Source organism: Lutra lutra, chromosome 9, assembly GCF_902655055.1.
Source record: "Lutra lutra chromosome 9, mLutLut1.2, whole genome shotgun sequence".
In the NCBI taxonomy this organism is placed as follows: Eukaryota; Metazoa; Chordata; class Mammalia; order Carnivora; family Mustelidae; genus Lutra; species Lutra lutra.
The window spans coordinates 73,178,053-73,197,561 of NC_062286.1; the positions used below are offsets into that span (position 1 = coordinate 73,178,053).

A 19,509-nucleotide genomic window follows, 5' to 3' on the forward strand; every position below is an offset into this window, starting at 1 on the left:
ATCACAATTCCGGACTTCAAGCTCTATTACAAAGCTGTCATCATCAAGACAGCATGGTACTGGCACAAAAACAGACACATAGATCAATGGAACAGAATAGAGAGCCCAGAAATGGACCCTCAACTCTATGGTCAACTCATCTTCGACAAAGCAGGAAAGAATGTCCAATGGAACAAAGACAGCCTCTTCAATAAATGGTGTTGGGAAAATTGGACAGCCACATGCAGAAAAATGAAATTGGATCATTTCCTTACACCACACACGAAAATAGACTCAAAATGGATGAAGGATCTCAATGTGAGAAAGGAATCCATCAAAATCCTCGAGGAAAACACAGGCAGCAACCTCTTCGACGTCAGCCGCAGCAACATCTTCCTAGGAACATCACCAAAGGCAAGGGAAGCAAGGGCAAAAATGAACTTTTGGGATTTTATCAAGATCAAAAGCTTTTGCACAGCAAAGGAAACAGTGAACAAAACCAAAAGACAACTGACAGAATGGGAGAAGATATTTGCAAATGACATATCAGATAAAGGGCTAGTGTCCAAAATCTATAAAGAACTTAGCAAACTCAACACCCAAAGAACAAATAATCCAATCAAGAAATGGGCATAGGACATGAACAGACATTTCTGCAAAGAAGACATCCAGATGGCCAACAGACACATGAAAAAGTGCTCCATATCACTCGGCATCAGGGAAATACAAATCAAAACCACCATGAGATATCACCTCACACCAGTCAGAATGGCTAAAATGAACAAGTCAGGAAATGACAGATGCTGGCGAGGATGCAGAGAAAGGGGAACCCTCCTACACTGTTGGTGGGAATGCAAGCTGGTGCAACCACTCTGGAAAACAGCATGGAGGTTCCTCAAAATGTTGAAAATAGAACTACCCTATGACCCTGCAATTGCACTGCTGGGTATTTACCCTAAAGATACAAACATAGTGATCCGAAGGGGCACATGCACCCGAATGTTTATAGCAGCAATGTCTACAATAGCCAAACTATGGAAAGTACCTAGATGTCCATCTACAGACGAATGGATAAAGAAGATGTGGTATATATACACAATGGAATACTATGCAGCCATCAAAAGAAATGAAATCTTGCCATTTGCGACGACGTGGATGGAACTAGAGGGTATCATGCTTAGTGAAATAAGTCAATCGGAGAAAGACAACTATCATATGATCTCCCTGATATGAGGGAGAGGAGATGCAACATGGGGGGTCGAGGGGGTAGGAGAAGAGTAAATGAAACAAGATGGGATTGGGAGGGAGACAAACCATAAGTGACTCTTAATCTCACAAAACAAACTGAGGGTTGATGGGGGGAGGGGGTTGGGAGAGGGGGTGGGGTTATGGATATCGGGGAGGGTATGTGCTATGGTGAGTGTTGTGAAGTGTGTAAACCTGGCGATTCGCAGACCTGTACCCCTGGGGATAAAAATATATGTTTATAAAGCTGTAAAAAAAAAAAAAAAAAAGAAAGAAAGAAAGAAAGGATGAATCCCCAAGTTTTGTAGCAACATGGACGGGACTGGAAGAGATTATACTGAGTGAAATAAGTCAAGCAGAGAGAGTCAATTATCATATGGTTTCACTTATTTGTTATTTGCATAACAAATAGCATGGAGGACAAGGGGAGATGGAGAGGAGAAGGGAGTTGAGGGAAATTGGAAGGGGAGGTGAACCATGAGAGACTATGGACTCTGAAAAACGATCTGAGAATTTTGAAGGGGTGGGGGGTGGGAGGTTGGGGGCACCAGGTGGTGGGTATTGTAGAGGGCACGGATTGCATGGAGCACTGGGTGTGGTGCAAAAATAATGAATACTGTTATGCTAAAAAAAATTTAAAAATTAAAAAAAAAAAAAAGAAATGGGCAGAAGACATGAACAGACATTTCTGCAAATAAGACATCCAGATGGCCAACAGACACATGAAAAAGTGCTCCATATCACTCAGCATCAGAGAAATACAAATCAAAACACAATGAGATATCACCTCACACCAGTCAGAATGGCTAAAATTAACAAGTGACATTAACAAAATGACAGATGCTGGCGAGGATGCGGAGAAAGGGGAACCCTCCTACACTGTTGGTGGGAATGCAAACTGGTGCAATCACTCTGGAAAACAGCATGGAGGTTCCTCAAAATGTTGAAAATAGAACTACCCTATGACCCAGCAATTGCACTACTGGGTATCTACCCTAAAGATACAAACGTAGTGATCCGAAGGGGCACGTGCACCCAAATGTTTATAGCAGCAATGTCTACAATAGCCAAACTATGGAAAGAACCTAGATGTCCATCAACAGATGAATGGATAAAGAAGATGTGGTATATATACACAATGGAATACTATGCAGCCATCAAAAGAAATGAAATCTTGCCATTTGCGACAACGTGGATGGAACTAGAGGGTATCATGCTTAGCGAAATAAGTCAATCGGAGAAAGACAACTATCATATGATCTCCCTGATATGAGGGAGAGGAGATGCAACATTGGGGGTTAAGGGGGTAGGAGAAGAGTAAATGAAACAAGATGGGATTTGTAGGGAGACAAACCATAAGTGACTCTTAATCTCACAAAACAAACTGAGGGTTGATGGGGGGAGGGGGGTTGGGAGAGGGGGGGTGGGGTTATGGACATTGGGGAGGGTATGTGCTATGGTGAGTGCTATGAAGTGTGTAAACCTGGCGATTCACAGACCTGTGCCCCTGGGGATAAAAATATATTTTTATAAAAAATTAAAAAATTACCAAAAATAATTCAGTATTGGTACAAAATTAATAAGCACAAATTCATACTCTTCATGTATATAATAAGCACTGTTTAGAAGAGACAATGAAAAAGCCCTTTAACCACGGCAACAAAAGATAAAATAGCTAGCAGTAAATTTTTAAATACTTGATCTACTGGCACCCTTTAACACTCTCTCCTCTTTGAGATATTTTCCTCACTTGGCTTCATGAAGAAGTACTAACTTTACCAGATATTAAAAATCTTAATTATATCAATGTAGTATAGGTCAATGGACAAACCAATGGGACAAAAAAGAAAATCAATAGACCAATATAGAGGTAAATGTAGTAGGCGATAAAAGAATCATTCTCGGGGCACCTGGGTGGCTCAGTGGGTTAAGCCTCTGCCTTCGGCTCAGGTCATGATCTCAGGGTCCTGGGATCAAGCCCCGCATTGAGGAGCCTGAACAGGGAGCCTGCTTCCTCCTCTCTCTCTATGCCTGCCTCTCTGCCTACTTGTGATCTCTCTCTCTGTCAAATAAATAAAAAATAAATATTTTTAAAAAAAGAATCATTCTCTTATTAGCATGGACAAAATAGACTTTTCAATAAGTGATGTTAGGAAAATTGGGTAACCGCCTGGAAAAGAAAAATGAAAGATGCCAAAGAAGTACTACAAGAACACATGAGCGAATCCCCTTTAAAATCTTAAGAAAGAGCTTTCTATTCATGACTCAAAATCAGAAGCCATAAAAATTAAGGTTGACAAATATAACATCTGCATCAAAGAAAGAAAAAGCACTGGGAGCAAACAACTGAGGAAAACTATTTCTGTATATAAGGGCTAATCTCCATCCAAACAATATAGAGCTCTTAGAAATCAGTAAACACAACAATAACCTAATTTTTAAAAAAAGACAAATAATATGAACAAGGAGTTCACATAAAAATAGAAATAGTCCTTAAACACATGAAAAGTTAAAAATTTTAACCAAGACATCATTTTCCACCTTTTATAATAGCAGAAATTCGAATATTTTATTGCACTCCATTGGCAAGATTGTAAGAAAAGCAGCACTCTCAAATATTGTAATGGGAGTAAATACTGGAATATAGTCTAGGAGAGCAATACCCAGTAATCTCACTTCTGAGGATTTTTTTTTCTTAAAGATTTTATTTTTACGTAATCTCCACACCCAACGTGGGGTTTGAATTTACAATAACACTGAGATCAAGAGAGTCAGGCTCTACTGACTGAGCCAAACAGCGGTCCTACTGGGTATTTCTTTTAAATGGATATACTGCGCACTTATGAAATATCTTACGGATGTGGTCATTCAATAGCAAATGATGGAAAAATAACTCAAAGATTCATCAGAAATAATTCTGCAATGGAAAATTACACAGCTATAAAAATATTAGGATAAAGATCTCCAAGATATGTTGTCTTAAAAGACAAGGTGCAAGCAGGGAATGGATGGAAGGGCTAGGACAATAGATGTTCACTAAGTAGGATGTTGTCCTTATGTGGCAAAGAAACTATTAAAACACTGATTTTAGTGGGAAAAAAAAAAAAAGACAAGGTGCAGAATACAGTGTTGACTATGCTACCTTTTAGGTTTCTACTTGAGTAAAAAGACCCTGTAAATACATTAAGAAACTATTATAACTGGTTACATTTTTACACTCAAGGAAGAGACAGGGAACTACTAGTAGGAAGCACAAATGGTGAAGGAGCAAGAATCAGACTTTTCATGGTGCACGTTTTATAGTGTTTTGACTTTTTATCAGACATGTATGCAGTATCTATTTATAAAACAAAGTATATATTTATAAAGAGAAAAATACTGTTACACACCTACCAATTACTCATTGTACCATCATCTACCAGACAAAGCCAACTATAAATAAGCTAAAGTTTGCTAACTTGTTACAAGATGCAACATATTCAAATAGTTTTACACTGCACTATAGTGTCCAATTATGGTATAAAACACTGCCTTCTACAGTAAAAGGTTGCATTTCACCATCAATCTTCCCTATATCATTATTTTATTTTTATTTATTATTATGTTTATGTTTATTTATATTTATTATTTATTATTATATTTGTTATTTTATTTATATATTTATTTTATATGTTTTATATTTATTATTTTATTTATTATTATTCCCTATATATAACCTTTATATTAATTTTAGACATTCTCTAAGACATTCTATAACATGATTATATCCTTTAATTCTGCAGTCAGCATGGTGACCTATGACTTCATTTAACCTTTTTTCATGGCACATCTCAATATTTTCAGTTTTTCCCCAATTGTTAACTTATAAATTTCAAAGGTAAATTCCATACGGTAATCAAAGCCAGATTAAATATACTAAAAAAAAAAACAACAAAACAACAAAAGAAAAACAAAAATGACACTACTCAAAGTTTAATAAGCATGCAAATCACCCCAGGGTCTTCTTAAAATGCACATTCAGATTCCGTACTCTGGGGTAAGACCCAAAAGTCTACATTTGTAATGCTCTCCCAGGCAAACTGAGGATAATGGCCTTCAAAACACACTGACTAGTAAAACTCTTAAAATACTATTGAAAACTTACTTGATATTTGTTATATTAAGTGCGACCTGAAATGAGCCAACTGATGCCCAGAACTGGGAAATTATTCCCTCATAAACATCTACTGCTGTCAGTGGTCTCTTGCATCCCACTTTGACCTTATAAATACATTTTCTTTGATGGCTATTTCTAAGTTCATCAGTCCCTTTTAAGAACAATTCAATGGCTCCCCACTGCCTTGGTTTAAAATGTTTAGTACTATTTTTAAAATATTCATCAATTAGAGAGGACTCTCAGACAACTAGATTTGTCAACACTTTACACCTATTATCACTCCTTCTACCCCCTGTAAGAAGCAAAGACAATGTATGAAAACACACTTTGAAAAATACAAAGCACTATGTAATTAATTATAAGCTATTTCCCACAATGCAATACAACAAAGGATACTATATCCATAATGGTCTAGAATATCCTCCGTGACTCTATGGGATGCATACATAATTTAGTGCCTTATAGTGTCTTCTTCATAGAAGGCAATATACTGTTTATATGAAACTAAAATAAGTTTCAAACTAAGAATGGTCTCTTTTCTATTACCTATTCCTTCTTATGCTTATGTTTACCAGCATCTAAATTGCCATTTTCTATCTATATAAAATGTTATAGGAGAGAAAACGATCTTATTTTTAGAGAAACGGATTTCTTTTTATAGCAATTCAAAACGCCATCCTCTGTTTCTCTCAAGTATATTGGAATTGTTACTGAAAAAAAGACAAAGATGTAAATATGCATTAGTCATCGGGGAAATGCAAACCAAAATCACAATGGGATACCACTCCATACCAACTGGAATGGCTAGAATCAAAAAATCAGATAACAAATGTTAGTGAAAACTTGGAGCAATCTGAACCCTCATACACTGCTGGTAGAAATGGAAAATGGTAGAGCCACTTTGGTAAACAGTCTGGTACTTCCTCAAATTATTGCCATATAACCCTGGAATTTCACTCCTTGGTATATACCAAGAGAAATGAAAATATATGTTCACACAAAAACCTGTAAATAAATGTTTAAAGCATCATTCTTTGCAATAGCCAAAAACTTGCAACAACCCAAATGTCCATCAACAGATGATTGGATAAATAAAATGTGGTATTCGATGGACTAGTATTCAGCCATAAAAAAGAATGAAGAACTGTTATATGCTATGACATGGATGCATCTTGAAATACTGTAAAGTAAAAGCAGGCAGGCACACACACACACACACACACAAACCCACTTATTATATGATCCCTTACATATGGAACTCCAGAATAGAGAAATCTAAAGAGATAAAAAGTAAATTAGTGGTTTCTTAGGCCTAGGGTGAGGATGAGAGGAAATGGAGAGATATGGGAGTGAAAACTAAAGGGAAATGCATTTCTTTTTGAGGTGACTAAATGTTCTAAAATGGACTATGTTAATGGCTGCATTTGTATATTCATATTCATGAATATACAAAACCACTGAATTGTATACTTTAAACATGAGTTGTATTATATGTGAATTATACCTCAAAGCTGCTAAAAATAAAGAAGTAAATGTGCAGGAATTAAAGACAAAAGCTGACTATTCTACCACATCATCACAGATATAGTATTTAAAAAGAAGAAAAAGCAGTATTCTCTTTTAGTTGTCAAAACTGAATTGCTTTTAACTTAATCTCTAGATTTGAAAACTGACACACCTTCAACTATTTTTTTGTTTAAGTGGGCTCAGCCCAATGCAGGGCTTGAACTCATGACCCTGAGGTCTTAAACTCTTGACCTGAGCTGAGATCAAGAGTTGGACACCTAAGTGCCCCTCAACTCTCTTTGTTGATCATTCTCTAATGTCCAAATAATCAAGTCCCATTGATTCTTCCACCTCTGATTCTTTCATGTTCTACATTGCCACCCCTAGTCCAGGCTATGGTTACTTCATGTCTGCACTATCCCTGTTCTAACCATTTACCTCTGCCTAATCAGCAAATACAGCCAGTTTTAAGCCCAGTTATAATTTTCTCAGTAACATTTTCAGAACGCCAACGTCCATCAAATCAAGTTTGAATTTCTCCTACCAGACTTCTGGATTTTCCAATCTTCTGCCAACTCTGTCCCCAACCCCACCTCATTTCCTGATAAATCCAAAAGAACATCTAAGGCAGAGCTGTCTCTTCACTGCCCCCTTGTATATTCTACATGCATTCATTTCACTGTTCTACTTGTATTAAGCTGTTCTACTCAGAATATCTACTCTCCACATTTACCTGTATCTTACAAATCATTTAAAACCTATTTCAAAGCTCCACATCACCCATGAAGGATTTGTGAAGAACTCCAACTACAAATGATTTCTTATATTTCCTAGCTACTTTTTGGACTTACTGCCTGCACCACTCATCTTACTATTTGATTTATATGCCATGTATTTTAGCATTTGATTTATATGCCACATACTTTAGCATTTGATTTGCCTGCCACAGATTTTAGCTTCTGATTTACCTACCATCTTATTGTATGCCATTCTTTCATTACATATAGAAACATCTTGTTTCAATAAGATTGTCACCTCCTTAAGATAAGAACAATCACTTTTTTTTGTATCCCTGAGACCACACAGCACAATGTTAAGACACAAAATATATATAATTAACTAGCTTTTTCAGGATTAACTATGGATTGTAATTCACCATCATATTGTCCATCATTTTACATACCTTTCTACCATAAATGCAATTAATAAACCCACAGTTCAAAAGGTGAATACAGCACCTTGTCATACTGGCAGACAATTACATTATCCGTGTCAAACAGGTCTGGCACATCCTGCTCACTAACGTCATCTCCAGAATTTAAGGGGTCCTAAAGATGAAAGATGGTCACAGTAAGGAATTTCATGATGCTGTGAATTTTTAAAAGACAGAGATACATATAGAAATAAAGGCACTTGGTGGGGTGCCTGGGTGGCTCAGTCAGTTAAGCATCTGCCTTCAGCTCAGGTCATGATCTCAGGGTCCTGGGATCAGGCCCCGCATCAGACTCCCTTCTCACAGGGAACCCACTTCTCCCTCTCCTCCCTGCTTGTGCTCTCCCCTGTGTCCATACTCACTCTCTCTCAAAGAAGTAAATAAAATCTTAGGAAGGAATGAAGGAAGGAAGAGAGGGAGGGGGAGAGAGAGAGAGAGAAAGAAAGAGAGAAAGAAGGAAAGAAGGAACAAACGGAAGGAGGAAGGGAGGAAGGGAGGGAGGAAGTTACTTGGAAAGAGAATAGTATTGTACTTAAAAAGTCAAATAGCCTGAGTTTGAATCCCCGCTTGGACACTTGGTAACTATAAGAGTGACCTTTGTCAACTACTAAAACTCTTCATATCTCAGTTTTCTCATCTGTAGAAGGCAGTAATAAGACCCATATGGCTGTGGGAATGTTAAATAACATCAAGCAGGTAGACTTGTGTGGTATCTGGCATATCCCTAAGGCCACCATAAATGATAGTTAGTACTACTTACCACATTCCACAAATATTTACTGCATTTATTAGAATCAGAGCAGATACTATATGCTTCTAACCTGGCTGCCTTCTGTACCTCCACTCCTGTCCTCTAAACCTCCCACTATCTCCAGTTAAGACCAACAAATATAGTAGCCAATTCCCAAATACCTAATACTAGTTTGAATTACAGTTTAAGATAAAAAGTTTAAATACTAGGGTACAAATAAGTCTCATTTTAAAAGACTAAAGACAGGGTTAATCTTAATTGTGATTCCTCTTGATTAAAATATATTAAAGAATAAAGTGTATTTAAAGTATACTAAAATACAAATGCTGTAAATTTAATTTAAAAAAAAGTTTCATCTCAAAAGTGATCCTCACCTCTTCTACAATGTCTGTTTGAGGATCTTCATTATCACTACTGTTGGCAGTTGAAGCTTCATTTGAGATACTGTCAGCTTCTTCTTCAAGTACCTTCAGGTCTCCTGCATCAATAATCCTTAGAAATTCGTTTTCATCTACTTCTCTTGTACTTCCTGTTTCGTCATTGGAAGATGTATCACCGGTTCCATCTATTTGAATTATTTCATTAATATCATCATCAGTGACCCGAATGCTTAAATCCATCTGAGAATTAGAATCCTAGGAAGAGAAAGAAATGCAGTAAAGTTTTTCAAGTCAAAAAGGTGTATAAAACATTTTATCACACAAAATATAAAATTAGTTAAACATTTCACAATAATCTTAAAATATATTTCTTTTCTATATTTATTTTCTTTCCTATGTATGTTCCCTAATTTTTTACTTTAGAACAATTTCAGCATTTCTATGCAACATGGGGGTAAGGTTTAAATCATAAATAAAGTAAACCCACTCACATTCATACATAGACAACAAATGAGTTTACTAGTTCCAGGTAGTAACTGCTGGCTTTTATATATACCACCTTAAATTTATACAGTACTTGTTAGATTTTAACTCTTTCATTTTATTTTAAACAATAATTCAATGAAGTAGAAAGTAAAGTGATACCATGCTCGATAGATAAATAAAAAACATAAAGGATTATACTAGCTGAAATAAGCCAAGCACAAAAGAATAAAAAAATATCAAAACTGACAGAAATGAAAAGAAAAACAGACAAATCTATACTTATAGTTGGAGATTCAACATTCCTCTTGCAGTGAACAATAGAAAAATAGACTGAAATTTAGTAAGGATATAAAAGACATGAAAAACACAATCAAACAATTTAGCCTAATTGACATTTATAGAATACTCCATCCCAAAATAGCAAAAGGCACACTTTTTTAAAGAGCACACATAATGTTCACCAAAATGGACCATATTCTGCTAAAATAAATCCTGACAAATTTAACACACACAATGTTCTCTAAGCACAAAGGAATTAAACCTGAAATCAGTAACAGAAAGATCTGGAAAATCTTCTAATATTTAAAAATTAACACATTTCTAAATACCCATGGATCAAAGAGTTAAGTCACGAGGGAAAGCAGAACATAATTTTAATTGAATATAAACAAAAACATAACACTTCAAAACTTATGAAATGTAGCTAAAGCAGTGGCTAGAGGGAAATTACAGCATTACATGATTATATTCAAAAAGAATCAAGTTTCAAATCAATGGCCTAAAATTCTACCATAAGAAAGTAAAAAGACTGAATTAAGCTCCTGGCAAGAAAGAAAACAATAAAAAGAGAATAGAAAAAATATTGAGAAAGTTAGACCAAAAGTTCATTCTTTAAAAAGATCAATAAAATTGATAAGCTTTTAGCCAGACTGACAAGGAAAGAGAAAGAGAAAGAAAAAACAAATAAACGCTATCAGGGATTAAAGAAGTGGTTTTGCCATAGATTCTGAAGATACTAAAAGGATAAGGAAATTGTCTTCAGCCATTTGAGCTGCTATAACAACATACCATAGGCTAGGTAGTTTATAAACAATGAAAATTAATTTCTCACAGTTTCAGAGGCTGGGAAGTTCAAGATCAAGACACAGATTCAGTATCTGGTGAGAACCCACTTTCTAGTTCACAGGCAGCATCTTCTCACTGTGTCTTCACATGGCAGAGAGGCTAGGCTAGTTCTGTATAGGGTCTCTTTTGTAAGGCAATTTGTCCCATTTGTAAGGGCTCCACTCTGACCTAATCATGCCAAAAGACCCAACCTCCTAACACCACCACCTTTGGGGGTTAGGATTTCAACAATAAATTGAGGGGAAGAGGAACACCAACATTCAGACTGAAATAAGTCAGTTTAAAAAATTAATTTGGGGGGTGCCGGGGTGGCTCGGTGGGTTAAAGCCTCTGCCTTTGGCTCAGGTCATGATCCCAGAGTCCTGGGATCGAGCCCCACATCAGGCTCTGCTCAGCAGGGAGACTGCTTCCTCTTCTCTCTCTCTGCCTGACTCTCTGCCTACTTGTGATCTCTGTCTGTCAAATAAATAAATAAATAAAAATAAATAAATAATAAATTAAAAATAAAAAATAATTTTGTAGTAGCAATAAATGATTAGAAATTGAAATTTTAAACAGCACTAATTTAAATATTTACTTCAAATTTTAGAGAAGTTTCCAAAAGTTACCCCATTGAACTTAAGTTTTGTGGGTTTTTAAAGTTTTTATTTAAATTCTACTCAGCTTTTGTGTACTATTTGTTTCAGGAGTAGAATTTAGTGATTCATCACTTACTCATAAAACCCAGTGCTCAACATAACAAAAAAAATTGCCCAGTTTTTAAGAGTCTGCACATCTACTAAGTGAGAAGAAGTCTAATGAGCTCTTCACCTCCTTGGAGAGATGAGGGCTGCCTCCTCTGTGGAGAGGGAAGCACTCTGAGAAGCTATGTTCATGTGATTGTGGTGCATTGTTTTCAGTTCTAATTGAAACTAGGAAATGCAGGGAAGTGTGATAAAGAAAACAAGATCAGGTGAGTGTGGAAATTAGCGGACTTTTTCCCCACAAAATCTGTAAAGACAGACTAGCTTGAGTTAGGGGTGTGATTTCCAGGTTATATATGAGAAGAGGTGTCTTAGAGCTAACACCATGAAACCAACAAGGGAATATCCTTCACTTCCCTATGACTCCAGGCACAAGCTGCAAGAATGCTCCTTAAGAATAAGCACAAGACTGTCCCAAAAGTAAACATGTAGAGGAGAGGTTGGGGTGGTGATCTATTTAAATCAGACCTAGTTCATACAGTTTTGAGTGTTCTGTGTCTATATGAATATTTAGCACAGTGCCTACTTTACAGAAGCACTCAATAAATGGTCATTGCAGCAAAACAAATAATAATAAAAAATTTTAAAATCTTAAAAAATAAAAATAAAAACAGCACTAATTAAAGCAGCAACAGAAAAGAAACTCATCACATACAAGAGATCCTCAATAAGGTAACGTGCAGATTTCTCAGCAGAAACTTTGAAGGCCAGAAGGCTGTGGGATGATATATATTTAAAGTTCTGAAAGAAAAGAATGTCAACTGGGAATTCTATATCTGGCAAAACTGTCCTGTAAAAATGAGTGAAAAATTAAAAGATTCTAAGATAAAGGCTGAAGGAGTTTATTACCACTGGACCTGCCCCACAAGGCTCCCTAAAGGGAACCCTTTAAATTAAAATGAAAGGAAACCAGACAATAACTCAAAACCATACAAAAATAAAAAGTTTTCTGGTAAAAATACATAAAGAAATGCAAAAATACAAAAACCAGTATTATAATTTTGTTTGTAATTCTACTTATTCCTGAACAAGATTTAAAAGACAAAAGCATAAAAGCATTTATTATTATAGATCTGTATTAAGGGAACACAATATAAAAAGATGTAATTTGGGATATCATTAACAAAGTGAGAGAAGGCAGAGCTGAAGAGGAGCAGAATTTTTATAAGAGACTGAAGTTGAGTTGGTATCACTTCAAGACCATAATAACTTTAAGATACCACAAGTAATCCCCATGGTAACCAAGAAGAAAATATCTATAGAATATACACAAATGGATATGAAAAGGGAATCAAAATGTGTCACTATAAGAAAATCAACTAAACACAAAGGAAGGCAGTAAGGGAGGAAATGTGGCACAAAAAAGCTAAAAGACAGAGGAAACAAGTAACAAAATGGCAAAAGTCCTACTCTATCAGTTATTACTTTAAATGTAAATGGATTAAGCTCCTCATCAAAAGACACAAATTGGCAGAATGGATAAAAAAGAGGATCATTAGATATGTTGTCTACAAGAAACTCACATTAGAGCTAAGGACACACATAGGTTGAAAGTAAAAGCATGGAAAAAGATACTTCATGCAAATACCAACCAAAAGAACTGGGATATGCTACTATCAGACAAAATAGACTTTAAGCCAAACGCTATTAGAAGAAACAAAGAAAAACATCATACAATCAAAAAAGAATCAATTCACCAAGAAGATTTGACAATTATAAACATATCAGCACCAAACATTATAGCTCCTAAATACATGTAACAGTGACAGAATTTGAGAAATAGATACCTTTATGATACTAGTATGAAACTTCAATACCCCACTTCCAATAATGAATAGAACCAGACAAAACAGCAATAAGGAAATAAAGAACTTGAATATTATAAGCCAATTGGACCTAAAAGACATATAAAACATGCCACCCAACAATAGCAGGATACACATTATTCTCATTCTCAAATACACACAGAACATTCTCTAGGAAAGACCACATTTTAGGCCAAAAACAAATCTTAATAAAAAGACTGAAATCACACAAGGTATCTTTTCTGATCATAATAGAAGGAAAACACACAAGATATGGAAATTAAACTACAGACTCAAAAAATCAATGGGTCAAAGAAGAAATAAAAAAGAAATTAAAAAATCAATTGATCACATAGTTGTGGGTTTATTTCTAGGTTTTCTATTCTTTTCCATTGATCTATAGGTCTGTTTTTGTGCCAGCACCATACTGTCTTGATCACTACAGCTTCCTAATAAAACTTGAAGTCAGGAATTGTGATGCTCCCAGTTTTCCTTTTCTTTTCCAAGACTGTTTTAGCTGTTTGGGACCTTTGGAGGTTCTACGCAAATTTTAGGATGGTTTGTTCTAGCTCTGTAAAAAATGCAGTTGGCATTTTGATAGGGATTACATTAAATGTGTAGATTGCTTTGGGTAGTATATACATTTTAACAATATTTGTTCTTCCAATTCATTACTTTGAATGTGTTTCCATTTCTTTGTGTCATCTTCAATTTCTTTTAGAAGTGTTTTTATAGTTTTCAGAACTTCTTTGTTTAGGTCTATTCCTAAGTATCTTACCGTTTTTGGTGCAATTGTAAATAGAATTGATTCCTTGACTTCTCTTTCTGCTGCTTCATTATTAGTGTATAGAAATACAACAGAGGAGGGAGGAGCAAGATGGCAAAGGAGTCCGAGAGCTAGATATCATCAGGTTGGAGTTCAGCTAGATAGTTATCAAACCATTCTGAACACCTACAAACTCAAAACAGGAGATCAAAGAGAAGAAGAGCAGCAATTCTAGGAACAGAAAATCAACCACTTTCTGGAAGGCAGGATGTGCACAGAAGTGAATCCGAAGCAATATACAGGAAGAGAGACCACAGGGGGAGGGGCCGGCTCCTGGCAAGTGGTAGAGCAGCAGAACACAAAATTAGAATTTTCAGAGGTCTGCTCCACTGAGGGACATCACACCAGAGGCTAAGCAGAGTGTGGATCCCTTGTGGGGACAGTGTGGTCTCAAGACCCACAGGGTCACAAAAAGACCAGGGGTGTCTGAGTGTGAGAGCTCCCAGGTATCAGAATGGGGAGGCCGGCTATAGAGACAGAGCTGAGGAATGGCTCTCAACTCGGGGTTACCTAAAACCATGATCCAAGGGACAGTCAGATCACGGCTCTTTGAGCAGGGATCCAACAAGCAACAGATCCGGGTAGACTCACCTTCCTCCTCTGGGAGGAGTGGTGCAGGAGTGCACGGCAGGAATCTGCTGGGTTTGGAGACTCCAAACGGGGCCATGCACTGGAGATAGAAATGCTTGGTCACAGGCTGGGTGAGAACAGAGTGCAGCCTGGGTTCCAGGGAGATGGGAGTGATTGACTGCTTTTCTCTGATGGTGCACTGAGGAGTGGGGCCCAACCTCTCAGCTCCTCCGGGCCTGAAACTGGGAGGCTGCCATTTTCATTCCCATCCTCCGAAGCTGTACAGAAAGCATTCAGGGAACAAAAGCTCCTGAGAGCAAATCCGAGCAGATTACTTATCCTGACCCCTGGCAAGGGCAGTGCAATTCCATGTTGGGCAAAGACATTTGAGAATCACTGCAACAGACCCCTCCCCCAGAAGATCAGCAAGAACATCCAGCCAAGACCAAGTTCACCAATCAATGAGAACTACAGAATTCCAGAGGTAGGGGAAAGCAACACATAGAATTCATGGCTTTTTTCCCATGATCCTTTAGTCTTTCAAAGTTAAATTTTATAAATTTTATTTTTTTCTTATTTTTTTTATTTTTCCTCTTTCCTTTTAATGTTTTTTTAACTATTTATCAATGCCTTTTTAAAAATCTTTTAAAATTTTCATTGTTAGTCATATTTTATCCCTTCATTGTATTTAACTTATTTTTTGTGTACATATAGGTTTTTCTTTCTTTAAAATTTTGGGATAAAGTTTCTTCTAATAGATTAAAATATACCCTAAATCTAGCACATGGCTTTGTTCTAGTCTCCAGCATGATCACATTCCTTTCCCCTTTTTTTGTTTTTTCAACCAACTTCTTAATCAATTCCTTTTTTAGAATCTTTTTAAATTTTCATCTTTACAGTCATAGTCCACCCCTTCATCATATTTACCCTTATTTTTGTATAAATATAAGTTTTTCTTTCTTTAAAATTTTGGGAGTTAGTTTCTTCTAACAGACCAAAATACACCCAAAATCAAGTGTGTGGCTCTGTTCTATTCACCAATCTAATATATATATTTCTTTTTTTCTTTTCTTCCTCCTTTCTTCTTCCCCCAGTTTCAGGTCTCTTATGATTTGGTTAGTGTATATTTTTCTGGGGTTGTTGCTACCCTTTTAGCATTTTGTTCTCTCATTCATCTATTCTTATCTGGATAAAATGACAGGGCGGAAAAATTCACCACCAAAAAAGAACAAGAGACCGTACCAATGGCTATGAGACTAATCAATATGGACATTAGTAATATGTCAGAACTAGAGTTCAGAATGACAATTATCAAGGATCTAGCTGGGCTCAAAAAAATATACTAGAGAATCTCTTTCTGGAGAAATAAAATCCCTTTCTGGAGAACTAAAAGAACTAAAATCCTACCAGGTTGAAATTTTAAAAAGCTATTAATGAGATGCAATAAAAAACGGAGGCTCTTACTGCTAGGATAAATGAGGCAGAAGAGAGAATTAGTGATATAGAAGACCAAATGATGGAGAATAAAGAAGCTGAGAAAAACAGAAAAAGAGAAACAAACAACTACTGAACCATGAGGGGAGAATTCAAGAGATAAGTGATACCATAAGATGAAACGATATTAGAATAATTGGGATCCCAGAAGAAAAAGAAAGAGGGGGGCAGAAGGTATATTGGAGCAAATTATAGCAGAGAATTTCCCTAATTTGGCAAAGGGAACAAGCATCAAAATCCAGGAGGCACATCAAATCGCCCCCAAAATCAATAAAAATGGGTCCACACCCCGTCATCTAATAGAAAAACTTACAAGTCTCAGTAACAAAGAGAAAATCCTGAAAGCAGCTTGGAACAAGAGGTTTGTAATGTACAAGAGGTCTGTAACATATACTTCTATCCACAGAGACTTGGCAGGCCAGAAAGGACTGGCATGATATATTCAAAGCACCAAATGAGAAAAATATGCAGCCAAGAATACTGTATCCAACTAGACTGTCATTGAAAATAGAAGGAGAGATAAAAAGCTTCCAGGACAAACACAAATTAAAAGAATTTGCAAACACCAAACCAGCCCTATAGGAAATATCGAAAGGGGTCCTCTAAGCAAAGAGAGAGCCTCAAAGTAACGGACCTGAAAGGAACAGAGACAATATACAGTAACAGTCACCTTACAGGCAATAAATTAGCAGCAAATTCATATCTTTGAATAGTTACCCTGAATGTAAATGGGCTAAAATGCCCCAATCAGAAGACACACAGTATCAGAATGGATTAAAAAAAAAAACAAGACCCATAGAAATGCTGTCTGCAAGAGACTCATTTTAGACCCAAAGACAACTCAGGATTTAAAGTGAGGGGTGGAAAACAATTTCCCATGCTAATACATCAAAAGAAAGCTGGAGTGGCAATCCTTGTATCAGATAAATTATACTTTAAGCCAAAGACTATAATAAGATATGAGGAAGGACCCTCTATCATACTTAAAAGGTCCATCCAACAAAATCTAACAATTTTAAATATCTAATTTATTAGTTATTTAATTTAATCCCCTAACATGGGAGCAGCCAATTATATAAATCAATTAATAATACAATGAAAGAGACACATCAACAATAATACAATAAAAGCATAGGACTTTAACACTCTCCTCACTGAAATGGACAGATCATCTAAGCAAAAGATCAATAAGGAAATAAAGGCTTTAAATGACACACTGGACCAGATGGACATCACAGATATATTTAGAACATTCCATCCCAAAGCAACAGAATACACATTCTTCTCTAGTGCGCATGGAACATTCTCCAGAATAGATCATATCCTGGGTCATCAATCAGATCTCAACTGGTACCAAAAGATTGGGATCATTCCATGCATATTTTCAGACCACAACGCTTCAAAACTAGTACTGAGCCACAAGAGGAAAGTTGGAAAGAACTCAAACACATGGAGGTTAAAGAGCATCCTATTAAAGAATGAATGGGTCAAGCAGGCAATTAAAGAAGAACAAAAAAATATTCATGGAAACAAATGAAAATGAAAGCACAACTGTTCAAAATCTTTGGGACTCAGCAAAGGCAGTTCTGAGAGAAAAGTATATAACAACACAAGCCTTTCTCAAAAAACAAGACAGGTCTCAAGTATGCAACCAAACCCTACACCTAAAGGAGCTGGAGAAAGAACAGCAAAGAAAGCCTAAATCCTGCAGAGAAATAATAAAGATTAGAGCAGAAATCAATGAAATAGAAAGCAAAAGAACAGTAGAACACATCAACAAAACTAGGAGCTGGTTCTTTGAAAGAATTAATAAGATTGATAAACCCCTGGCCAGACATATCAAAAAGAAAAGAGAAAGGATTGAAATTAATAAAATCACAAATGAAATAGGAGAGATCACAACCAACACCAAAGAAACACAATTATAAGAACATATTATGAGCAACTATACACTAGCAAATTTGACAATCTGGAAGAAATGGATGCATTCCTAGAAACATAAACTACCAAAACTGAGCCAGGAAGAAATAAAAAACCTTAACAGACCATAACCAGTAAGGAGATTGAAGCAGTCATCAAAAATCTCCCAACAAAAAGAGCCCAGTGCCAGATGGCTTCCCAAGAGAATTCTACTAAACATTTAAAGAAGAATTAATACCTTTTTCCTGAAACTGTTCCAAAAAATAGAAATGGAAGGAAAACTTCCAAACTCATTTCATGAAGCCAGCATTACTTTGATCCCAAAACCAGACAAAGACCTCATCAAAAAGGAGAATTACAGACCAATATCCTTGATGAACACAGATGCAAAAATTCTCACCAAAATACTAGCTACTAGTAGGATCCAACAGTACATTAAAAGGATTATTCACCATGACCAAGTGGGATTTATTCCTAGACTGCAAGTTTGGTTCAACAAGTGCAAATCAATCAATGTGATACATTAATAAAAGAAAGAACAAGAACCATAGGATACTCTCAATAGATGCTGAAAAAGCATTTGACAAAGTACAGCATTCTTTCTTGACCAAAACTCTTCAAAGTGTAGGCATAGAGGGTACATATCTCAAGATCATCAAAGCCATCTAAGAAAAACCCACAGTGAATATCATTCTCAATGGGGAAAAACTGAGAGCTTTTCCCCTAAGGTCAAGAACACAGCAGGGATGTCCACTATCACCACTGCTATTCAACAAAGTACTAGAAGTCCTAGCCTCAGCAATCAGACAACAAAAAGAAAAAAGGTTTCCGAATTGGCAAAGAAGAAGTCAAGCTCTTACTCTTTGCAGATATGATATGATACTTTATGTGGAAAACCCAAAAGACTCCTCTCCAAAACTGCTAGAACTCATACAGGAATTCAGTAAAGGATATAAAATCAATGCACAGAAATCAGTTGCATTTCTATACACTAACAGTAAGATAGAAGAGAAATTAAGGAGTCGATCCCATTTACAATTGCACCCAAAACCATAAGATACCTAGGAATAAACCTAACCAAAGAGGCTAAGAATCTATACTCAGAAAACTATAAAGTACTCATGAAAGAAATTGAGGAAGAGGAATTGAGGAAGACACAAAGAAATGGAAAAACGTTCCATGCTCATGGATTAGAAGAACAAATATTGTGAAAATGTCTATGCTACCTAAAGCAATCTATACCTTTAACGCAATCCCTATCAAAATACCATCAATTTTTTTCAAAGAAATGGAACAAATAATCCTAAAAT

The 19,509-nt window shown here is 36.1% G+C and overlaps 2 protein-coding genes across 2 annotated transcripts in view; one reads left to right on the forward strand and one right to left on the reverse strand.

Annotated features, from left to right (window-relative positions):
- Positions 1–19,509, forward strand: part of LHCGR (luteinizing hormone/choriogonadotropin receptor) — a 137,426-nt gene that overhangs the window by 73,216 nt on the left and 44,701 nt on the right. The window lies entirely within an intron of this gene.
- Positions 1–19,509, reverse strand: part of GTF2A1L (general transcription factor IIA subunit 1 like) — a 61,626-nt gene that overhangs the window by 11,928 nt on the left and 30,189 nt on the right. Inside the window, exons 7-8 of the mRNA XM_047744481.1 lie at positions 9,225–9,485; positions 8,125–8,214 (exon numbers count right to left, since the gene is read on the reverse strand). Of these exons, the coding sequence (XP_047600437.1) occupies positions 8,125–8,214; positions 9,225–9,485 (351 nt within the window). The remainder of the gene's footprint in view (positions 1–8,124; positions 8,215–9,224; positions 9,486–19,509) is intronic.